Source organism: Salmo trutta, chromosome 4 (genome assembly GCF_901001165.1).
Source record: "Salmo trutta chromosome 4, fSalTru1.1, whole genome shotgun sequence".
Classification (NCBI taxonomy): Eukaryota; Metazoa; Chordata; class Actinopteri; order Salmoniformes; family Salmonidae; genus Salmo; species Salmo trutta.
The window spans coordinates 22,123,426-22,149,363 of record NC_042960.1 but is presented as its reverse complement, the minus strand read 5'-3'; the positions used below and the strand labels follow the sequence as shown (position 1 = coordinate 22,149,363).

At 44.8% G+C, this 25,938-nt stretch overlaps 1 protein-coding gene across 4 annotated transcripts in view; it reads left to right on the top strand.

The window, feature by feature from the left end:
* The window catches only part of gucy1b1 (guanylate cyclase 1 soluble subunit beta 1), a 49,566-nt gene that overhangs the window by 12,932 nt on the left and 10,696 nt on the right, over window positions 1-25,938 (top strand). For all 4 annotated transcript variants that reach the window (XM_029750162.1, XM_029750163.1, XM_029750165.1 and 1 more), the window contains exon 10: window positions 11,167-11,404. In XM_029750162.1, the coding sequence (XP_029606022.1) occupies window positions 11,167-11,404 (238 nt within the window). The remainder of the gene's footprint in view (window positions 1-11,166; window positions 11,405-25,938) is intronic.

Here is a 25,938-nt window from a genome sequence, read left to right as displayed (position 1 = left end):
GCTGTGTCTGTTCCGAGCTACTTGGCGTGGGAAACAGTGAGCGCCCAGTTGAAACAATGTTGCAAGTTTACAATAGGGAGAGCTCAAACCAGACCGAGAGAAGCAGACAGGCAGAGCATTAAGAGATGAATGTTATTGACTGAACCAACTGCCATGTGTAGCAAATGTTATTTATAGAGGATATTTATTTTCCTCAGGATACTTTCTTCTTCAAATATAATTTAGGAACTGGTGAGTATATTACATATTTTCAGGCAGATCCGAGGTCGGTAGCCACCTAGCTTGATCCAATCCGGCTTCCAAGGGTCAACTACTGAATTTTGGATCCGACATGTTCGGATACCGGATCGGATCTCAGGTTATCGGGTTCGTGTATATCGGTGAAGACCTCTATGTCAAACCACAAACAAATGTCATATTTGTACCTACTAGGCTACTTCTCCGCAGTGGATGTTCTGTCTGGTAGTTCCCCTTTTGTATGATTTGCCTCTGTCTACTCGGTGGCTCAACAACCTTTCACTGTAACCCAAACACAGCTTCCTCGGTGGCAGCTGTTTACAAAGGGCCCATATATTATTGTTCACCCATCCCCCACACCACTATATCTCCCAGAGAGAGAGAGAAAATGCCTCCAGCAGCTCTGACTGCATTTTAAAGTGCTTTGTGAGGGGGGTGAAAGGTCAAAAGAACAGAGGTCAGGAACGTCAACCACAGTCAGACAGACAACCGCGCGTCCGTACAGTAAACACTGGCAGCTGTTTGTGCCAGCGAACCGAACCGTACTTAAAGTTCCCTCGGTTGGAGTGAGGTTTCACACAGGCGCACGTGCGCATTGATGCACACCTACGGTCACGTCCTCTAACACACATATACACATGTGCTTACACACACACACACACACAGCTTTATTTTAGTGACATTTCTGGAGTTTTTGTAGAGTATGAATTTTGACCGTTCAAAATCCTATTTTCCCTAACCATAACCTTAAACCTAACCCTAACCCTTAGCCTAACCCTAACCTTAACTCCAAAAACCCTAACACTAAACATTAACCATAACCATAACCTTAACCCCAAAACCATATACCTAACCCTTAAGCTTAACTATACTGTACAAACACACACATACACACACTGTTAAGCCTGCTGTAGATGTAGGGCTGGACTATGGCATTTGGGGTCTGGGGTCCCCCTCCCAAGAGAAAATGTTGCAGTTTTAAAGCAAATTTCCTGCAATTCTATACTTTTTGCCATGGGGCATTGAAAAGAATTGCTGTTTTATAGCTCATCTCATGCTTTTGTTCACATTTTGCCATGAGGCTCAGAGAACATTTTGCAGTTTTCAAGCTAATGTCCTGTTATTCTACACATTTTGCTATCATATGCTTTCTGGAGGTCGGGGAGCACGTGCTCTGCGTGCCAGTTCGGTAATCCGGCCCTGTGTAGCACCCTACTTATTGGGAAATGCTTTCTCTCTTGGCCGTGGTGGAGTTTCATTAATATTCTTCATGTAGTTCTGAGGTCTGAGTGTGCCTCAGCAGAGGACTCAGGTCCACTACGTTTGATTGGAATTCAAAGCTCTCTCATTTTGGTAGACTGTATTGTAATGTACACTGATCGCTTTCTCAAAGCACATTTTAGAGGTATGCAATTGGGTGGTGATGAAAGTAAAGATGTGTAAATTGGCCTTTGAAATATGTTGCAAACAATGTCTTATTAGACTACTGTATATAATAGAAAGACAATTTAATTATGGCCCGCCATTTTGTCTAGGTAAAATAAAAAATAAAAAATACTTCAGGAAGATATCAGATATAGCAAAACATGAAAAAATGATAGATTAATACATTTTTCCCTCTCTACTTTTCATGGCACGGCACAGCAGTGGGTCAGCAGCTTGGTGAAGACCAAATGTGGCTCCAGGGCTAAATTAGTTTGACACCCCTGCTTTAGACATATCCCTGGGATATGTTACTTTTTTTGTGGTGTTTCAGAGAATACTTTTAGAGTGCCAGTGTAGAGAGGTATTTGTATGCACCATGTGCCCTGCCATGCTGATACATCATTTATGACATTTCCCATTGGTAGACACAGATGGTAATGCTTTAGTCAGTTACCATGGCTACCACACCCTGCCTGTTCGAGCCCAGCTTGTGTAAAGACTTGAGTGAAAAGGGTGAAGTTACCAAAGGCTGTATGAGGTGATGTGTAATGGGAGACCATTAAAACATCAATGGGGTACTCATAACCTGTATATTATATTCAATTATGCAGTATATTTATGTTTTTCATATACATACTGTTTATTTAATTTGTTAATTCATTAGTTACTTCATTATAAACAGTTACAGACCTAAACCAAGAGAATATAGGCCTACTAAACTGATACAATTGTTTATATTTTCTTGCTCAACTACCAATGACCTAAAACACAATACAAGAAGCCAAAGACAGTTCTCTTGTCATTTAAAAGCATAATAATATACACTGAGTGTACAAAACATTAAGAACACCTTCCTAATATTGATTTGCACCAGCCCCCTTTTGCCCTCAGAACAGCCTTCAATCAAATCAAATTGTATTGGTGCAGTAATATCTAACAATACACAACAAAACACACATATCTAAAAGTAAAAGAATGGAATGAATAAATATAGAAATATTAGGACAAGCAAAGTCAGAGTCCAGAGTATGTGTGTGTGTGTGTGTGTGTGTGTGTGTGTGTGTGTGTGTGTGTGTGTGTGTGTGTGTGTGTGTGTGTGTGTGTGTGTGTGTGTGTGTGTGAGATGGGATGTATAGACATTGTGGACAGTATATGGATATGATATGTAGTAGGAAGGATAGGATTTGTAGTATATCTGAAGAATACAATCTGGACCCTCAAAGGGGGAGACACTAGACCCAAACTGTTATAGACCTATATTCATCCTGCCCTGCCTTCCTAAAATCTCTGAAAGCCAAGTTAACAAACAGATCACCAACCATTTCGAATCCCACCGTACCTTCTCCACTATGCAATCTGGTTTCCGAGCTAGTTATGGGTGCACCTCAGCCACGCTCAAGGTCCTAAACGATATCATAACCGCCATCGATAAAAGACAATACTGTGCAGCCGTCTTCATCGACCTGGCCAAGGCTTTTGAGTCTGTCAATCACCGCATTCTTATCGGCAGACTCAATAGCTTTGGCTTCTCAAATGACTGCCTCGCCTGTTGTCCGGACCTCTGGCAGTCTCTAGGGGGGTGCCACAGGGTTCAATTCTCGGGCCGACTATTTTCTCTGTATATATCAATGATGTCGCTCTTGCTGCTGGGGATTCTCTGATCCACCTCTACGCAGACGACACCATTCTGTATACATCTGGCCCTTCTTTGGACACTGAGCTAACAAACCTCCAAACGAGCTTCAATGCCATACAACACTCCTTCCGTGGCCTCCAACTGGTTTTAAATTCTAGTAAAACTAAATGCATGCTCTTCAACCGATTGCTGCCCGCACCTGCCCGCCCGTCCAGCATCACTACTCTAGACGGTTTTGAGTTAGAATATGTGGACAACTACAAATACCTAGGTGTCTGGTTAGACTGTAAATTCTCCTTCCAGACTCACATTAAGCATCTCCAATCCAAAATGAAATCTAGAATCTGCTTCCTATTTCGCACAAAGCCTCCTTCACTCATGCTGCCAAACATACTCTCGTAAAACTGACTATCCTGCCGATCCTTGACTTCGGCGATGTCATTTACAAAATTGCCTCCAACACTCTACTCAGCAAACTGGATTTAGTCTATCACAGTGCCATCCGTTTTGTCACCAAAGCCCCATATGCTACCCACCACTGCGACCTGTATGTTCTCGTTGGCTGGCCGTCACTACATATCTGTCGCCAAACCCACTGGCTTCAGGTTATCTATAAGCCTTTGCTAGGTAAAGCCCCGCCTTATCTCAGCTCACTGGTTACCATAGCAACACCCACCCATAGCACACGCTCCAGTAGGTGCAGTATATTTCACTGGTCATCCCCAAAGTTTCTTTGGCCGCCTTTCCTTCAAGTTCTCTGCTGCCAATGACTGGAACGAATTGCAAAAATCACTGAAGCTGGAGTCTTATATCTCCCTCTCTAACTTTAAGCATTAGCTGTCAGAGCAGCTTACCGATCACTGTACCTGTACACAGCCAATCTGTAAATAGCACACCCAACTACCTCATCCCCATATTGTTACTTATCCTTTTGCTCTTTTGCACCCCAGTATCTCTACTTGCACATCCTCATCTGCACATCTATCACTCCAGTGTTAATTGCTGAATTGTAATTATTTCGCCTCTATGGCCTATTTATTGCCTTACCTCCCTGCTCTTCTACATTTGCACACACAGTACATAGATTTTCTATTGTGTTATTGACTGTACGTTTGTTTATGTGTAACTCTGTGTTGTTGTTTTTGTCGCACTGCTTTGCTTTATCTTGGCCAGGTCGCAGTTGTAAATGAGAACTTGTTCTCAACTGGCCTACCTGGTTAAATAAAGGTGAAATACATTTTAAAAAGGATATAATGGTATATGTACAGCAATAGTTGAATAGGATGGCCTGAATAGAGTAGAATACAGTATATACAGTTGAAGTCGGAAGTTTACATACTCTTTAGCCAAATACGTTTAAACTCAGTTTTTCACAATTCCTGAAATTTAATCCTAGTAAAATTCCCTGTCAGTTACAATCACCACTTTATTTTAAGAATGTGAAATGTCAGAATAATAGTAGAGATAATGATTTATTTCAGCTTTTATTTCTTTCATCACATTCCCAGTGGGTCAGAAGTTTACATACACTCAATTAGTGTTTGGTAGCATTGCCTTTAAATTGTTTAACTTGGGTCAAACGTTTCGGGTAGGCTTCCACAAGCTTCCCACAATAAGTTGTGTGAATTTTGGCCCATTCCTCCTGACAGAGCTGGTGTAACTGAGTCAGGTTTGTAGGCCTCCTTGCTCACACACACTTTTTCAGTTCTGCTCACACATTTTCTATGGGATTGAGGTCAGGGCTTTGTGATGGCCACTCCAATTCCTTGACTTTGTTGTCCTTAAGCCATTTTGCCACAACTTTGGAAGTATGCTTGGGGTCATTGTCGATTTGGAAGACCCATTTGCGACCAAGCTTTAACTTCCTGACTGATGTCTTGAGATGTTGCTTCAATATATCCACATAATTTTCCTCCCTCATGATGCCATCTATTTTGTGAAGTGCACCAGGCCCTCCTGCAGCAAAGCACCCCCACAACATGATGCTACCATGATGCTTCACGGTTGGGATGGTGTTCTTTGGCTTGCAAGCCTCCCCCTTTTTCCTCCAAACATAACGATGGTCATTATGGCCAAACAGTTCTACTTTTGTTTCATCAGACCAGAGGACATTTCTCCAAAAAGTACGATCTTTGTCCCCATGTGCAGTTGCAAACCATAGTCTGGCTTTTTTATGGCGGTTGTGGAGCAGTGGCTTCTTCCTTTCTGAGCGGCCTTTCAGGTTATGTTGATGTAGGACTCGTTTTACTGAGGATGTAGATACTTTTGTACCTATTTCCTCCAGCATCTTCACAAGGTCCTTTGCTGTTGTCTCCTTCTTGAGCTGTATGATGGCTGCTTGGTCCCATGGTGTTTATACTTGCGTACTATTGTTTGTACAGATGAACGTGGTACCTTCAGGCGTTTGGAAATTGCTCCCAAGGATGAACCAGACCTGTGGTGGTCAACAATTTCTTTCTGAGGTCTTGGCTGATTTCTTTTGATTTTCCCATGATGTCAAGCAAAGAGGCACTGAGTTTGAAGGTAGGCCTTGAAATACATCCACAGGTACACCTCCAATTGACTCCAATGATGTCAATTAGCCTATCAGATGATTCTAAAGCCATGACATCATTTTCTGGATTTTTCCAAGCTGTTTAAAGGCACAGTCAACTTAGCGTATGTACACTTCTGACCCACTGGAATTATGATACAGTGAATTATAAGTGAAATAATCTGTCTGTAAACAATTGTTGGAAGAATTACTTGTGTCATGCACATAGTAGATGTCCTAACCGACTTGCCAAAGCTATAGTTTGCTAACAAGAAATTTGTGGAGTGGTTGAAAAACGAGTTTTAATGACACCAACCTAAGTGTATGTAAACTTCCGACTTCAACTGTACATATGAAATGGGTAAAACAGTATGTGAACATCATTCAAGTGACCAGTGTTCCATGTCTATGAAAATAGGGCCGCAGCCTCTAAGGGGAAGGTTTGAGTAACCTGGTGGTAGCCGGCTAGTGACAGCGACGAAGTTCAGGGCAGGGTACTGGGTGGAGGCCGACTAATGATGGCTATTTAACAGTCTGATGGCCTTGAGATAGAAGCTGTTTTTCAGTCTTCGATCCCAGTACCCTGATGCACCTGTACTGACCTCGCCTTCTGTATAATAGCAGGGTAAACAGGCCGTGGCTCAGGTGACTGAGGTCCTTGATGATCTTCTTGGCCTTCTTGTGTCACTGTTTGCTGTAGATGTCCTGGAGGGTAGGTATCGTGCCTCGGGTAATGCGTTGGGCAGACCTCACTATCCTCTGGATTGCCCTGCGGTTGCGGACGGTGCAGTTGCCGTACCAGGCAGTGATACAGCCCGACAGGATGCATCTGTAAAAGTTTGTGAGGGTCTTAGGGGCCAAGCCAAATTATTTCAGCTTCCTGAAGTTGAAGAGGCTCTGTTGTGCCTTCTTCACCGCACTCTGTGTGGGTGGACCATTTCAGATTGTCAGTGATGTGTATGCCGAGGAACTTTAAGCCTTTCACCTTCTCCGCTGCGGCCCTGTCTACGTGGATGGGGACGTGCTCCTTCTGCTGTCTCCTGAAGTCCACAATCAGCTCCTTTATTTTGTTGACGTTGAGGGAGAGGTTATTTTCCTGGCACCGCTCCGCCAGGGCCCTCACCTCCTCCCTGTAGGGTGTCTCGTTGTTGTTGGTAATCAGGCCTACCTCTGTTGTGTCGTCTACAAACTTGATGATTGAGTTGGAGGCGTGCGTGGCCACTCAGTCTTGGGTGAACAGGGAGTACAGGAGGGGGCTGAGCACACACCATTGTGGGGCCCCTATGTTGAGGATCAGCGTAGTGGAGGTGTTGTTGCCTACCTTCACCACCTGGGAGCAGTACATCAGGAAGTCCAGGACCCAGTTGCACAGGGCAGGGTTCACACCCAGGGCCCCTAGCTTAATGATGAGCTTGGAGGGTACTATGGCGTTGAAGGCTGAGCTGTAGTCAATGAACAGCATTCTTACATAGGTATTCCTCTTGTCCAGATGGAATAGGTTAGTGTGCAGCGTGATGGCGATTGCATCATCCTTGGATTTATTGGGGCTTTATGCAAATTGCAGTGGGTCTAGGGTGTCGGGTAGGGTGGAGGTGACATGATCCTTAAAACTTCTTTGGGATAAGGGGGCAGTATTTTCACGTCCGGATGAAAAGCGTGCCCAGACTATACTGCCTGCTACTCAGGCCCAGAAGCTAGGATATGCATATTATTAGTAGATTTGGATAGAAAACACTCAGAAGTTTCTAGAATTGTTTGAATGATATCTGTGAGTATAACAGAACTCATATGGCAGGCGAAAACCTGAGAAAAATCCAACCAGGAAGTGGGAAATATGAGGTTTGTAGTTTTTCAAGTGATTGCCTATCCAATATACAGTGTACATTCGGTCAGATTGCACTTCCTAAGGCTTCCACTAGATGTCAACAGTCTTTAGAACGTTGTTTCAGGCTTCTATTGTGAAATGGGAGTGAATAAGACCAGTCACTGTAACTGCCTCAGCTGAAAGCCTTTAGTTGTTGATCGTGCGCGGCCGTGAGCACGAGCTCCGTTCCCTTTCACTTCTAAAGACAAAGGAATTGTCCGGTTGGAATATTATTACATTTACATTTTAGTCATTTTGCAGACGCCCTTATCCAGAGCGACTTACAGTAGTGAATGCATACATTTCATACATTATTTTTCTGTGCTGGCCCCCCGTGGGAATCGAACCCACAACCCTGGCGTTGCAAGCGCCATGCTCTACCAACTGAGCTACAGTGGGACCATTATTGAAGATTTATGATAAAAACATCCTAAAGATTGATTCTATACATCGTTTGACATGTTTCTACAAACTGTAATGGAACTTTTTAGACTTTTCGTCTGGACTTGTGCATTTGTAATAGTGAACTAAACGCGCAAACAAAAAGGAGGTATTTGGACATAAAGATTAACTTTATCGAACAAAATGAACATTTATTGTGGAACTGGGATTCCTGGGAGTGCATTCCGATGAAGATGAAAGGTAGTGAATATTTATAACACTGTTTCTAACTTCTGTTGACTCCACAACATGGCGGGTAGCTGTATGGCTTGTTTTGGTGGCTGAGCGCTGTACTCAGATTATCGCAGGGTGTGCTTTCACCATAAAGCTTTTTTGAAATCTGACACAGCGGTTGCATTAACCTCTTACATTTTCAAACATATGACTATTTTACACCATTTTAAAGACAAGACTCTCGTTAATCTAACCACGTTGTCCGATTTCAAAAAGGCTTTACAGCGAAAGCAAAACATTAGATTATGTCAGCAGAGTACCCAGCCAGAAATAATCAGACACCCATTTTTCAAGCTAGCATATAATGTCACAAAAAACAAAACCACAGCTAAATGCAGCACTAACCTTTGATGATCTTCATCAGATGACACGCCTAGGACATTATGTTATACAATACATGCATGTTTTGTTCAATCAAGTTCATATTTATATCAAAAACCAGCTTTTTACATTAGCATGTGACGTTCAGAACTAGCATTCCCACCGAACACTTCCGGTGAATTTACTAAATTACTCATGATAAACGTTCACAAAAAACATAACAATTATTTTAAGAATTGTAGATACAGAACTCCTTTATGCAATCGAGGTGTCCGATTTTAAAATAGCTTTTCGGTGAAAGCACATTTTGCAATATTCTGAGTAGATAGCTCGCCATCACAGGCTAGCTATTTTGACACCCACCAAGTTTGACCCTCACCAAACTCCGATTTACTATTAGAAAAGTTTGATTACCTTTGTTGTTCTTTGTCAGAATGCATTCCCAGGACTTCTACTTCAATAACAAATGTTGGTTTGCTTCAAAATAATCCATAGTTATATCCAAATAGCGGCGTTTTGTTCGTGCGTTCAAGACACTATCCAAGGGTGACGAAGGGTTACGCGCCCGACGCGTTTCGTGACAAAAAAATTCTAAATATTCCATTACCGTACTTCGAAGCATGTCAACCGCTGTTTAAAATCAATTTTTATGCAATTTTTCTCGTAAAAAAGCGATAATATTCCGACCGTGAGTCGTTGTTTTCGTTCAAAGAGAGAGAAAGTAAACATGGTGTCGGCTCGTGCACGCGCCTCCAGTCTCATTGTACTCTGATCGACCACTATCAAAATGCGCTAATTTTTTTCAGCCAGGGCCTGCAAAGACATCATTCAGCTTTTTCCCGGGTTCTGAGAGCCTATGGGAGCAGTAGGAAGTGTCACTTTACAGCAGAGATCCCCTGTTTTGGATAGAGATGATCAAGAAGGCCAAGAAATGGTCAGAGAGGGCGCTTCCTGTTTGGAATCTTTTCAGGTTTTGGCCTGCCAAATGAGTTCTGTTATACTCACAGACACCATTCAAACAGTTTTAGAAACTTTGGAGTGTTTTCTATCCAAAGCTAATAATTAAATGCATATTCTAGTTTCTCGGCAGGAGTAATAATCAGATTAAATCGGGTACGTTTTTTATCCGGCCGTGAAAATACTGCCCCCTATCCATAACAGGTTAAGGAGAAGTTTATCTATAATCCTATGCATAACACTTGTATCTTTCATCAATGTTTATGATGAGTATTTCTGTAAATTGATGTGGCTCTCTGCAAAATCACCGGATGTTTTGTAGGCAAAACATTGCTGAATATAAAGCGCCAATGTAAACTGAGATTTTTGGATATAAATATGAACTTTATCGAACAAAACATACATGTATTGTGTAACATGAAGTCCTATGAGTGCCATCTGATGAAGATCATCAAAGGTTAGTGATTCATTTTATCTCTATTTCTGCTTTTTGTGACTCCTCTCTTTGGCTGGAAAATGACTATGTTTTTTTGTGACTAGGCGCTGACCTAACATAATCGTATGGTATGCTTTCGCCGTAAAGCCTTTTTGAAATCAGACACTGTGGCTGGATTAACAAGAAGTTTATCTTTAAAATGGTGTATAATACTTGTATGTTTGAGGAATTTTAATTATGAGATTTCTGTTGTTTTGAATTTGGTGCCCTGCAATTTCACTGGCTGTTGTCGAGGTGGGATGCTAGCGTCCCACATATCCCAGAGGTTTTAACTAGGCTCTCAAAGCACTTCATGATTACAGAAGGGAGTTCTACCGGGTGATAGTAATTTAGTTCAGTTACCTTTGCTTTCTTGGGTACAGGAACAATGGTGGACATATTGAAGCAAGTGGGGACAGCAGACTGGGACAGGGAGAGATTGAATATGTCAGTAAACACTACAGCCAGCTGGTCTGTCCATGTTGACTCCAATGCTTCCCATAGTTGTCAAGTTGGCTGGATGTCCTTTGGGTGGTGGACCATTCTTGATACACACAGGAAACTGTTGAGCGTGAACAACCCAGCAGCGTTGCTGTTCTTGACACAAACCAGTGCGCCTACCATACCCCGTTCAAAGGCACTCTTTTGTCTTTCCCATTCTGAATGTTACAAATACAACAATCCTTCTTTAACCTGTATCCTCCCCTTCATCTACACTGATTGAAGTGGATTTACAGGTGACATCAATAAGGGATCATAGCTTTCACCTGGTCAGTCTATGTCATGGAAATGCAGGTGCTCATAATGTTTTGTACACTCAGTGTATATGCCATTTAGCAGACACTATTATCCAAACGACTTACAGTTGTTTATACATTTACCTATGGGAGCCCCCTGGAATCAAACCCACAATCCCAGCATTGCAAGCACCATGCTCTACCAACTGAGCCATACAGGACCACAATCAGTATTATGGGGGATTTTTGGGGGGGGGAATAAAAACAATAATCTATACGAGATGTTTTCTTTTCACTTTTCTTTAGATTGCTCTACTCAGTCCTGCCACCATCGGTGGCCAATGAGTTGCGCCATAAGCGTCCAGTCCCTGCCAAACGTTATGACAATGTGACCATCCTCTTCAGCGGCATTGTGGGATTCAACGCCTTTTGCAGCAAACACGCATCAGCCGAGGGTGCCATAAAGATAGTCAACCTGCTCAACGACGTCTACACCCGATTTGACATCCTGACCGACTCGAGAAAGAACCCCTACGTGTACAAGGTTTGAAGGGATATTTTCTTATTTTTCTCTTTTATTTACAGATAAAATTGAAACATTGAAACAGTCAGATGCATTGCACCATTATCACACCTTATACCATGGCATTGTTTGTTGAATACTCTTTTCTGATTGGCTTGAAGGGCATTCTAGAGCATTATTTCCCTATAACGCACAATAAATTTGCACGGTAGAATTCAATGGCTACAGTTGAATTCGATTTTCATAATAGCAAGCTAGGACGGATGGTTTGGTTAGCTAAACTAGCAACTATGTTTGGTTACCCTGGCAACTAGTGTAGCTATATGGTAAACTTGCTAGCTACTTCAGATTTAATTTCTACCGCCACTGAACACATTTCTAGTGGAAATTTGTTAAATTATAGACATAATCAACTCGGGGCTCTATGCATTCTCTGGATAATATTGCAACTCCGTGGAAGGTCAGTTCCACTCCGCTAGTGCGTCGTGGAACACACCTTCCATGTCGTTCATTATTTTCCATAGAACACATAGCCCCTCGTTGTTTATCCCTTACTTAGCTTAGGTTAATTTTGTCACTAGGTGCTTGACCTTTCGCTACCCTCACAGAAATTAATTGGACAACACACTACTGAAAGCCAACAGGTATAAGACATTATGAGGGCTTATAACATGCTTATGTAAAACATTTATAAAGCATTTTACAAATTGGCTTTATGTAAACATATCTGCTGATATGTACTGCACATCAAAATCTCGTAACCCTCTAGTCTAAGCCGGGGGGGTAATGCATTTTGCATTACTTCTAATAGCCAATAGAAACATTTTGAATAACAGGTTCACTACATGGAACAACAGATAGTCCCCCCAAAAAGCAAAAGGAAGTTTGTTCTGAAGTGTCTGTCCTATATTTGTAAGATCAGGAAACGATATCAAATTAAATGACATGTATTTATCCCCTTATTTTAGGCACTAAACTGTCTCCATATACAGTGAGCACCATAATTCATTGGACAGTGACCATTTTTTTGTTATTTTGGTTCTGTACTCTAGCACTTTGAGTTTGAAAGGATACAATGAGGGTGAAGTGCACACTGTCCGCTTTAATTTGAGGGTATTTTCATACATATCGGATGAACCGTTTAGAAATTATAAAAGCTTTTGTACATAGTCCTCCCCATTTTCGGGCATCAAAAAACATTGGACAGTAACATAATGTAGAATAAAGTAATCATTGTTAATATTTGGTCGCATATCCTTTGCATGCAATGAGTGCTTGAAGTCTGCGATGCATCGACATCACCAGATGCTGGGTATCTTCCCTGGTGATGCTCTGCCAGGCCTGTACTGCAGCCATCTTCAGTTCCTGCTTGTTTCGGGGACTTATTGCCTTCAGTCTCCTCTTCAGCATGTAAAATGCATGTTCAATTGGATTCAGATCCGGTGATTGACTCGGCCAGTCAAGGATTTTCCACTTTTTGGCCATCAAAAACCCCTTCGTTGCTCTAGCAGTATGTTTAGGGTCATTGTCTTGTTGCATGATGAAGTGCCGTCCAATGAGTTTGGAGGCATTTGGTTTTATCTGAGCAGATAAAATATTTCTGTAGACTTCAGAATTCATTGTTCTACTTCTATCTGCAGTCACATCATCAATGAAGACAAGTGAGCCTGTTCCACTGGCAGCCATACAGGCCCAAGCCATAACACCCCCTCCACCATGTTTCACGGATGCGGTGTTATGCTTTGGATCATGGGCATGTCTTTTTTTTCTCCACAATTTCCTCTTTCCATCACTCTGGTACATATTAATCTTTGTCTCATCTGTCCACAATACTTTTTTCCAGAACTCTTGGGGCTCTTTTAGGTGCTTTTTAGCAAACTGTAATCTCGCCTTTCTGTTCTTCAGTCTTATCAGTGGTTTGCATCTTGTAGTGTACCCTCTGTAGTCCTGCTGGTGTAGTCTTCTACGTATGGTAGACTTTGACACATCCACACCTGCATCCAGGAGAGTGTTTTTGATCTGTTGGGCTGTTGTCAGGGGGGTTTTCTTCACCGTAGGGAGTATTCCCCGGCCATCCACTACAGTGGTCTTCCTCAGTCTACCGGGTCTTTTGACATAATTGAGTTCACCGGTTGTTTTTTCTTGTTAATGATGAACCAAACTGTTGACTTGGGCATGCCTAGGGTTTTTGCAATGTTCCTGATTGATTGATTTTCATTTCTGAGCCTTATGACAGCTAGCTTCATTTGCATTGACACCGCTGTCTTCCTCATGTTGTCACACCCCAACAACAACCTCCAAAGGCAATAGCAAAGTCCAGAATCAATACTATTCATCAACAGCTCTCCTGCATTCACTAACGACACAAATTAATACACCTGCCTAACGACACACATCTGTGAAGCCAATTCAACAAATACTTGTAGTACCTTAAAATGGGGCGACCATGTACAAAAGGTGCTGTCATTTCTAAACGGTTCATCCGATATGTATGAAAATACCCTCAAATTAAAGCTGACAGTCTGCACTTCACCATCATTGTCATTGTATCCTTTCAAACTCAAAGTGCTAGAGTACAGAACCAAAATAATAACAAATGGTCACTGTCCAATGAATTATGGTGCTCACTGTATACTTCCATAATTTGTTTCAACGGTTACCGGGGACCTTCAGACGAGTCTTGTGTGCGTCCTAGAGAACAACATCGTGTTCGTGAGAGTCTCGTCTTTCATATTAGTGTGTAGCCCAAACCATTCTAACACTACATATGTTTTCGTGAGAAAACTGATTTTTGGGATGTCTCATGGTCTTACAAACACCGTCTAGCCCTTCCACCTTTCACCGCAGATGCAGAAGAGTGATATTAGCGGATGCAGTGGATTGAGGCGCAGCCCATGAAAAAAACAGATTTTGATGGAGATTGTTTTATGTTAATTCAATTTCCATGGCAGCGTGGAAATTGTAGGCTAAGGGTTAAATTACTTTTAGATACTAATCAATGTACACTATAAAAGCCAGGCTGTATGAAAAATAGAATGTTCTATAAATATTTACATTAAAGATATGCTTTCATTATGTAAATCAAGTCCATTTTAAGCTTCAGTTTATGTTGCAGAATGGTTGGTTGAGATTAATCGGAATCTGTGGTATACAGTATTATATCAACTAAACAGGGCAATCTGCAGTTGCTGCATCCATTTTTAGACTTTTATATTAATGGTATATACCCATTGATTGTTGAAGAATTTTACTTACAGATTCCTCAGGAGCTTAGTTCAACTGTTGTACCCCATCAGAATCCAAAATATAAGCTTGTTTTAGCTCCTTTGTTTGTAAACAATGTTAATGTGAAAAAATACTCTATAGCCTTAAAACATGGTTAAAACTATAATGTTGCTATAATGGATAGTCAGTCCTTGTATCCATAGCTCTGTCCATGAGTTTGAGAGTAGTTTCTCCAGCCCCATCCCTCAGCTGTTTACCAAATCAGTGGCGGTGTGTTTTTGTTCAAACTGCAGATTGCTCCTTTAGTAGTAGCACCAATTCAACTTTTTTCGAATGTCGTATTGTCACACAAGTGTGATGTACTGTAGAATTGATTCATTTGGATGTTTCTCTATTCAAAAGCCTCACTGGGTAAACTTCACTTTAAAACCCCATTTTGTTTTTGAGCAAAATGTTATAGTCGTCGTCGCTGGGCACTTTAGGCTTTCAGACAAGAATGCACTTTAAGAAGTCAAACAAACCTTACTACATCCAAGGGAAGGACTTCAGCACTGGGTCACCAAAATAAGTAATATTTATGCTACCATCCTCAATGACTAGGTGGTCCAAGTTGTTATCTGGCTCCGAAGAGCCTTGAATGTCTATAAGCTGACGTAAGTGTTTAAGTGTTTGTGTCGAGATGTTTCAACTGCAGGGCATTTGCCTGAAGTTAAAAGAACTGCCATTATCACGGTCTGCTCCTGAAGGGGTCTGAGTTGGGCTAGATGAGCCCAAAAAGGTAGTGTCTTAAAGAAATACTACTGCAAATTGCACTATCATGACAGTTTTTGCTCTGTACTGTGCTTTATCTTGAAAACTTGACTATTGACATGCACACTTGAGGATTGTATTAACAGTGGACTTACTAAAAGATTACAATAATTAGTGTAGTATTATTTTAAACACCTCACATCCTTTTAACACAAATACCCACTAACATACAGGTAACTCCCAAAATAAGGAAACACCAACATAAAGTGTCTTAATAGGGAGTTGAGCCGCCACTAGTCGCCAGAACAGCTTCAATGCGCTTTGGCATAGATTCTACAAGTGTCTGGAACTCTATTGGAGGGATGCGACACCAGTCTTCCATGAGAAATTCCATCATTTGATGGTGGTGGAAAACGCTGTCTCAGGCGCCACTCCAGAATCTCCCATAAGTGTTCAATTGGTTTGAGATATATACAGTGCCTTTAGAAATTATTCACACCCCTTGACTTTTTCCACATTTTGTTGTGTCACAGCCTGAATTTAAAATGGATTAAAGTTAGTTTTTTTTGTCACTGGCCTATACCCTATCATTTAAAAGTGTAATGTTTTTTTCTAATTTTTGACAAATTAATAAAAAATGAAAAGCTGAAATATCTTGAGTCAATAACTCTTTTGCTATGGCAAGCCTAAATAAGTTCAGGAGTAAAAATGTTCTTATGTTGCATGGACTCACTCTTTGTGAATAATAGTGTTTAACATGATTTGTGAATAACTGCCTCATCTCTGTACCCCACACATACAATTATCTGTAAGGTCCCACAGTCGAGCAGTGAATTTCAGACACAGATTCAACCACAAAGACCAGGGAGGTTTTCCAATGCCTCGCAAATAAGGGCACCTATTGGTAGATGGGTAAAAAAAGCAGACATTGAATATTCCTTTGAGCATGGTGAAGTTTTTAATTATACATTGGATGGTGTATTTATACACCCAGTCACTACAAAAATACAGGCATCCTTAACCTCTCCAGGATTTCACCATGAGGCCAACGGTGATTTTAAAACAGTTACAGAGTTTAATGGTTGTGCTATGAGAAAACTGAGGATGGATCAACAACATTGTAGTTACTCCACAATACTAACATAAATGACAGAGTGAAAAGAAGGAAGCCTGTACCGAATAAAACATATTCCAAAACATGCATCCTGTTTGCAACAAGGCACTTAAGTATTGATCACCTGGCGCTGACAGAGATGACGTCCTCGCGACTAGCTCTTAGGAAACTTTGCGGTATTTAGATTTTTATGTATTATTTTTTACATTATTAGCTCAGGAAATGTTTTGTGTCATTACATACAGCCGGGAAGAACTATTGGATATCAGAGCGCGGTAACTTACCAGAACTACCAGCATTACGACCAGGAATAGGACTTCCCCGAAGCAGATCTTTTGTTCGCTCTCCCCAGAGCAATTAAACTCATTCCAGAGGCCGACCCAGAACATCGCCAGCGGAGGAGAGGCACTTGGAGCGGCCTGCTTGTTTGACTTGGAAGCGGTGGGTGGTGAGCGGGCCTCCTGAATATATTACTCGCTAATGTTCAGTTTTTGGATAACAAAGTTGATGAGCTCAGGGCAAGGATTTCTTTCCAGAGAGATATCAGGGCCTGTAACATACTTTGTTTCACGGAAACATGTCTCTCTTGGGATATTCTGTCAAAATCGGTCCAGCCAGAGGGATTCTCAGTTCATCGTGCAGACAGGAATAAATATCTCTCCAGGAAGCAGAAGTGCGGAGGTGTGTGTTTCCTGATTAACGACTCATGGTGTAATTGTAGTAACATACAGGAACTCAAGTCCTTTTGTTCACCCGACCTAGAATACCTCACAATCAAATGCCGACCGTATTATCTCCCAAGAGAATTATCCTCGGTCATAGCCACGGCCGTTTATATCCCCCCTCAAGTCGATACCATGACAGCCCTTAAAAGAACTTCACTGGACTTTATGCAAACTGGAAAGCACATATCCTGAGGCTGCATTTATTGTAGCTGGGAATTTTAACAAAGCAAATTTGAGGACTAGGCTCCCGAAGTTGTGTCAACATATCGACTGGAGGGCAGGTAAAACACTCAACCACTGCTATTAAAACTTCCGGGATGCTTACAAGGCCCTCCCTCGCCCTCCTTTCGGCAAATCTGACCATGACTCCATGAGACGTATGTGGCAGACTCTACTGACAATCACGCACTACAAAAGGAAAACCAGCCACCGCCGATACCGACGTCTTGCTTCCGGATGAGCTAAACACCTTCTTCACCCGCTTTGAGGGTAACACAGTGCCACTGACGCGGCCCGTTACCAAGGACTGTGGGTTTCCCTTGTCCGTGGCTGACGCGAGTTTAACATGTTAACCCTCGGATAACACAGTGCCACTGACGAGGCCCGTAACCAAGGACTGTGGGCTTTACTTCTCCGTGGCCGACGTGAGTTAAACATGTTAACCCTAGCAAGGCTGCCGAGATGGCATCCCTAGCCGCGTCCTCAGAACATGCGCAGACCATCTAGCTGGTGTGTTTACGGGCATATTCAATCTCTCCCTATCCCAGTATGCTGTCCCCACATACTTCAAGATGGCCATAATTTTTCCTGTACCCAAGAAAGCAAAGGTAACTGAACTAAATGACTATTGCCCCCTAGTACTCACCTCTGTCATCATGAAGTGCTATGAGAGACTAGTCAAGGATCATATCACCTCTACCTTACCTGCCACCCTAGACCCACTTCAATTTGCTTGCCGCCCCAATAGATGCACAGACGATGCAATCGCCATCACTCTGCACACTGCCCTATCCCATCTGGACAAGAGGAATACCTTGGTGTTGGTGTTTTGCGACCTGTACTATTTAATGAAGCTGCCATTTGAGGACTTGTGAGGCGTCTGTTTCTCAAACTAGACACTCTAATGTACTTGTCCTCTTGCTCAGTTGTGAACCGGGGCCTCCCACTTAGAGCTGGACAATATGGACAAAATATCATATCATGGTATTTTTTTACATTTTTTTTTTACATTTACGTCATTTAGCAGACGCTCTTATCCAGAGCGACTTACAAATTGGAGCATTCACATTTTTGACAGTATTTGACGGTATTTTATGTTTTTGATTAAAAAGAAGTTCTAAATTTGTGAGTAGTGCGTGACCCTAGGGTGGCAACGCATATATTCTAAATTATTTCAATGGGTCTTTCTCCATTCGGATTGTTTTATACTGTTCAATTCAACTTCAATCTAAAATAATTTCCTGCATTTCCATGAATTTCTGCATTTCCTGCACTCATTTGAGATCATTTCCACACTGCCACGATGGGCAAAATACTTATTTCCCTCATTACGAATGAGAGATGCGATTCGCCACCTGGTTGTCAGAAGGGGGAAAGGAGAAGATTAATTGTGTGTCGTCTGCATAGCAATGATAGGAGAGACCGTGTAAGGATATGACAGAGCCAAGTGACTTGGTGTATAGCGAGAATAGGAGAGGGCCTAGAACAGAGCCCTGGGGGACACCAGTGGTGAGAGCACGTGGTGCGGAGACAGATTCTCGCCACGCCACCTGGTAGGAGCGACCTGTCAGGTAGGACGCAATCCAAGCGTGGGCCGCGCCGGAGATGCCCAGCTCGGAGAGGGTGGAGAGGAGGATCTGATGGTTCACAGTATCAAAGGCAGCAGATAGGTCTAGAAGGATGAGAGCAGAGGAGAGAGAGTTAGCTTTAGCAGTGCGGAGAGCCTCCGTGACACAGAGAAGAGCAGTCTCAGTTGAATGCCCAGTCTTGAAACCTGACTGATTAGGATCAAGAAGGTCGTTCTGAAAGAGATAGCAGGAGAGCTGGCCAAGGACGGCACGTTCAAGAGTTTTGGAGAGAAAAGAAAGAAGGGATACTGGTCTGTAGTTGTTGACATCGGAGGGATCGAGTGTAGGTTTTTTCAGAAGGGGTGCAACTCTCGCTCTCTTGAAGACGGAAGGGACGTAGCCAGCGGTCAAGGATGAGTTGATGAGCGAGGTGAGGTAGGGGAGAAGGTCTCCGGAAATGGTCTGGAGAAGAGAGGAGGGGATAGGGTCAAGTGGGCAGGTTGTTGGGCGGCCGGCCGTCACAAGACGCGAGATTTCATCTGGAGAGAGAGGGGAGAAAGAGGTCAAAGCACAGGGTAGGGCAGTGTGAGCAGGACCAGCGGTGTCGCTTGACTTAGCAAACGAGGATCGGATGTCGTCAACCTTCTTTTCAAAATGGTTGACGAAGTCATCCGCAGTGAGGGAGGAGGGGGGGAGGGGGAGGAGGATTCAGGAGGGAGGAGAAGGTAGCAAAAAGCTTCCTAGGGTTAGAGGCAGATGCTTGGAATTTAGAGTGGTAGAAAGTGGCTTTAGCAGCAGAGACAGAAGAGGAAAATGTAGAGAGGAGGGAGTGAAAGGATGCCAGGTCCGCAGGGAGGCGAGTTTTCCTCCATTTCCGCTTGGCTGCCCGGAGCCCTGTTCTGTGAGCTCGCAGTGAGTCGTCGAGCCACGGAGCAGGAGGGGAGGACCGAGCCGGCCTGGAGGATAGGGGACAGAGAAAATCAAAGGATGCAGAGAGGGAGGAGAGGAGGGTTGAGGAGGCAGAATCAGGAGATAGGTTGGAGAAGGTTTGAGCAGAGGGAAGAGATGATAGGATGGAAGAGGAGAGAGTAGCGGGAGAGAGAGAGCGAAGGTTGGGACGGCGCAATACCATCCGAGTAGGGGCTGAGTGAGAAGTTTTTGATGAGAGCGAGAGGGAAAAGGATACAAGGTAGTGGTCGGAGACTTGGAGGGGAGTTGCAATGAGATTAGTGGAAGAACAGCATCTAGTAAAGATGAGGTCAAGCGTATTGCCTGCCTTGTGAGTAGGGGGGGAAGGTGAGAGGGTGAGGTCAAAAGAGGAGAGGAGTGGAAAGAAGGAGGCAGAGAGGAATGAGTCGAAGGTAGACGTGGGGAGGTTAAAATCACCCAGAACTGTGAGAGGTGAGCCATCCTCAGGAAAGGAACTTATCAAGGCGTCAAGCTCATTGATGAACTCTCCAAGGGAACCTGGAGGGCGATAAATGATGAGGATGTTAAGCTTGAAAGGGCTGGTAACTGTGACAGCATGGAATTCAAATGAGGAGATAGACAGATGGGTCAGGGGAGAAAGAGAGAATGTCCACTTGGGAGAGATGAGGATTCCAGTGCCACCACCCCGCTGGCTCGATGCTCTAGGGGTATGCGAGAACACGTGGGCAGACGAGGAGAGAGCAGTAGGAGTAGCAGTGTTATCTGTGGTGATCCATGTTTCCGTCAGCGCCAGGAAGTCTAGGGACTGGAGGGTAGCGTAGGCTGAGATGAACTCAGCCTTGTTGGCCGCAGACCGGCAGTTCCAGAGGCTGCCGGAGACCTGGAACTCCACGTGGGTCGTGCGCGCTGGGACCACCAGGTTAGAGTGGCAGCGGCCACGCGGTGTGGAGCGTTTGTATGGCCTGTGCAGAGGGGAGAGAACAGGGATAGACAGACACATAGTTGACAAGCTACAGAAGAGGCTACGCTAATGCAAAGGAGATTGGAATGACAAGTGGACTACACGTCTCGAATGTTCAGAAAGTTAAGCTTACGTTGCAAAAAATCTTATTGACTAAAATGACACAGTACTGCTGGCTGGTGGAGTAGGCTAGCTAGCAGTGGCTGCGTTGTTGACTTTGTTTGAACGTGTAGCTGGCTAGGTGTAGCTGGCTAGGTGACCTCGATAGTTTCAGTACTACACCTTGTCATGATACAAAAGCAACTTTGTAGCTAGCTAACATAACACTAATCAAGACGTTCCTTTGTAATGTATTTAGTTTCTACAGTGTTACTCGTCGGTAATAGTTGGCTGGGTTTGGAAAAATGGCGTCGCGGGGGACGGCAATAGCTGGCTAGCTAACCTCGGTAATTACTAAACTACACAATTATCAAGCTATGACAAAGACAACTATGTAGCTAGCTAGCCAACACTGCACTAGTCAAATCGTTCCGTTGTAAAGTATTAGTATCTACAGCGCTGCTAGTCGGTAACGGTTGGCTAGCTGTTGGCTAGCTAGCTAGCAGTGGGTTAATGATGACTAGGTGTGTTGACTACGTCTGGCGTCGCGGCTGGCTAGTTACTAATAATTACTCTAAACTACACAATTATCTTAGATGCAAAGACAGCAAAGACAACTATGTAGCTGGCTCACTAACACTACACTAATCAAGTCGTTCCGTTGTAAAGTATTAGTGTCTACAGCGCTGCTAGTCGGTAACGGTTGGCTAGCTAGCTAGCAGTGGGTTAATGAAGACTAGGTGTGTTGACTAAGTCTGGCGTCGCGTCGCGGCTGGCTAGTTACTAATAATTACTCTAAACTACACAATTATCTTAGATGCAAAGACAACTATGTAGCTGGCTCACTAACACTACACTAGTCAAGTCGTTCCATTGTAATGTAATAGATTCTACAGTGCTGCTAGTCGGTGGAAGTTGGCTGGTTGGCTAGCTAGCAGTGTTGACTAGCTAGCTAGCAGTGATGACTACGTTAGGAGGACGAAGATAGCTAACTTCGATAATTACTCTAAGCTACACGATTATCTTTGATACAAAGACGGCTATGTAGCTAGTTTTAAGAAAAAATTGGTCAGATCAAACAAATCAAACCGTTGTAATGTAGTGAAGTGTAATATTACCTGTGGAGTGAAGCGTAGTGCGACTGCTCGCTCCAAACCGGAAGTAGTGCATTAAAATGCAAATCAATTTCTTACATTTTTGACATGCGTTTTTCTGGATTTTTTTGTTGTTATACTGTCTCTCACTGTTCAAATAAATCTACCATTAAAATTATAGACTGATCATTTCTTTGTCAGTGGGCAAACATACAAAATCAGCAGGGGATCAAATACTTTTTTCCCTCATTGTGTGTATATATATATATGAATATATGAGTGATAAATATATTAATGTATATAAATACACACACACCCTTTAACCCCCTAAGTTCCTTTGAGACCCCTCTTTCAGAGTCACTGAGATCTCTTCTTCTAGCCATGGTAGTCAAAGTAATAGGCAACTAGGCATTTGTATACATGACCCTAAGCGTGATGGGATATTTTAATTGCTTTATTAAGTCAGGAACCAGACCTATGTGGAAGCACCTACTTTCAATATACTTTATCACTCATTTAATCAAGTGGTTTTGTAAGGCTCGGGCGTAGTGGAGGAGGAAACAGACGCAGGAAGCAGCGAGAAGGGTTATAGCTTTTAATGCTCGAAAAACAAAACACCTGCCGACCCAACATGCGAACTTAGCTTACACAAAATGAAAGTGCCCCAAACACAGGGGACAAAATACAGTGAGCGCAACACGATGCACTAGCGCAAAATACAGACAGCGCTTACCCAAGCAACACACAGAGGAAACAATCCCGCACAAAGAGCAGGCGGGCCAACTAGCTAATATAGCCCCGCTAATCAACCCAACTACGGACAGGTGCAAACAATAACACAAAGGGCGAAAACAAAAAGGAATCAGTGGCAGCTAGTTGGCCGGTGACGACGACCGCCGAGCACCACCCGAGCAGGAGGTGGTGCCACCTTCGGTGGGAGTTTTGACAGTACCCCCCACCCTGAGGAGCCGCGCGCCGACACCGGCCTCGAGGGCGACCCGGAGGGCGAGGCGCAGGACGAGCCGGGCGGAGGCGATGGAAATCCCTCAACATGAATGGGTCCAAGACGTCCTCCGCCAGTACCCAGCACCTCTCCTCCGGGCCGTACCCCTCCCAGTCCACGAGGTACTGCAGGCCCCTCACCCGGCGTCTCGAGTCCAGAGTGGCCCGCCGGGGTCCCCCGATGTCCAGAGGGGGCGGAGGGACCTCCGGCACCTCACCTTCCTGTAGGGGACCAGCTACCACCGGCCTAAGGAGAGACACATGAAACGAGGGGTTAATACGGTAATAGGAAGGGAGTTGTAACCGATAACACACCTCGTTTATCCTCCTCGGGACTTTGAAGGGCCCCACACACTGCGGCCCCAGCTACCGGCAGGGCAAGCGGAGGGGCAGGTTCCGGGTCGAGAGCCAGATCCTGTCCCCCGGTACGAACACGGGGGCCTCACTGTGGTGGCGGTCAGCACTCCTCTTCTGCCGTCCACTGGCTTGCTTCAGGGATTCCTGGACGGCTCTCCAGGTCTCCTTGGAGTGCTGTACCCATTCCTCCACCGCAGGAGCCTCGGTCTGGCTCTGGTGCCATGGTGCCAGGACCGGCTGGTAACCCAACACACACTAAAAGGGTGACAGGTTAGTGGAGGAGTGACGAAGTGAGTTATGGGCTAACTCCGCCCAAGGAATGTACCTCGCCCACTCCCCTGGCAATACGACCGCAGAAACCTGCCCACCTCCTGGTTCACCTTCTCCGCCTGCCCATTACTCTCGGGGTGATAACCGGAGGTCAAACTGACCGAGACCCCCAGACGCTCCATAAACTCCTTCCAGACCCTGGGATGTGAACTGGGAACCCCGATCAGACCCAATGTCCTCCGGCACCCTGTAGTGCCGGAAGACGTGGGTAAATAGGGCCTCCGCAGTCTGCAGGGCCGTAAGGGAGACCGGGCAACGGGAGGAGATGGCAGGACTTTGAAAACCGATCCACAACTACCAGGATCGTAGTGCTCTCCTGAGACGGGGGTAGATCTGTCAGGAAGTCTACAGACAGGTGCGACCATGGCCGTTGTGGAACGGGGAGGGGCTGTAACTTCCCTCTCGGGAAATGCCTAGGAGCCTTACTCTGGGCGCACACCGAACAGGAAGAGACATAGAACCTCACGTCCTTAGCCAAGGTGGGCCACCAGTACTTCCCCCTGAGACTACGCACTGTCCGCGCCACACCAGGATGACCCGAACAGGGTAGAGTGTGCGCCCACCGAATCAATTGATCACGGAAACCGAGCGGCACATACATGCGACCCACGGGACACTGTGAAGGCGCAGGTTCCAATACTAACGCCCGCTCGATGTCCGCGTCCACCTCCCATACCACCGGTGCCTCCAGCCTAGACGCTGGAATGATGGGAGTTGGATCGATGGGCCGGTCCTCAGTGTCATAGAAACGGGACAGCGCGTCGGCCCTCGTGTTCAGGGAGCCTGGTTTTAGGAGATCGTGAACCGAAACCGGGTGAAGAACATGGCCCACCTTGCCTGACGCGGATTCAGTCTCCTAGCTGCCCGGATATACTCCAGATTCCGATGGTCGGTCCAGATGAGAAAGGGGTGCTTAGCCCCCTCAAGCCAGTGTCGCCACACCCTCAAGGCTTTTACCACCGCTAGCAACTCCCTGTCCCCCACATCATAGTTACGCTCCGCCGAACTGAGCTTCTTCGAAAAGAAAGCGCAGGGGCGGAGTTTCAGTGGCATACCCGAGCTCTGTGATAGCACGGCACCCACCCCAGCCTCGGATGCGTCCACCTCCACTATGAATGCTAGAGACGGGTCCGGGTGCGCCAACACGGGCGCTTCGGTGAACAGCACCTTCAACTTCTTGAAGGCTCCGTCCACCTCCGTCGACCACCGCAAACGTACCGGCCCCCCCTTCAGCAGTGAGGTAATGGGAGCCGCTACCTGGCCAAAACCCCAGATAAACCTCCGGTAGTAATTAGAAAACCCTAAGAACCGCTGCACCTCCTTCACCGTGGTTGGAGTCGGCCAATTACGCACGGCCTTAACACGGTCACACTCCATCACCACCCCCGTGGTGGAAATGCGATAACCCAGGAAGGAGACGGCTCGTTTGGAGAACACACACTTCTCAGCCTTGACGTATAGGTCATGCTCCAGCAGTCTCCCAAGCACCTTGCGTACCAGGGACACATGCGCGGGTGGCGGAATATATCAGAATATCATCGATGTAGACAACCACGCCCGGCCCGTGCAGGTCCCTGAGAATCTCGTCTACAAAGGATTGAAAGAGGGCTGGAGCATTCTTTAACCCATACGGCATGACGAGGTACTCATAATGGCCCGATGTGGTACTAAATGCGGTTTTCCACTCGTCTCCATCCTTAATACGCACCAGGTTATACGCGCTCCTGAGATCCAGTTTTGTGAAGAATTTTGCTCCGTGAAAAGATTCCACCGCCGTCGCAATGAGAGTTAGCGGGTAACTAAACCCCACCGTGATAGAATTTAGACCGCTGTAATCAATGCACGGACGCAGACCTCCCTCCTTTTTCTTCACAAAAAAGAAACTCGAGGAGACGGGTGAGATGGAGGGCCGAATGTACCCCTGTCCCAGAGATTCCGTGACATATGTCTCCATAGCCACCTTCTCCTCCTGGGACAAGGGGTACACGTGACTCTTGGGAAGCGCAGCGTTAACCTGGAGATCTATCGCACAATCCCCCTGTCGATGAGGTGGTAATTTGGTCGCTCTCTTTTTACAAAAAGCGATCGCCAAATCGGCGTATTCATGGGGAATGCGCACGGTGGACACCTGGTCTGGACTTTCCACCGACGTGGCACCTATGGAAACTCCTAGACACTTCC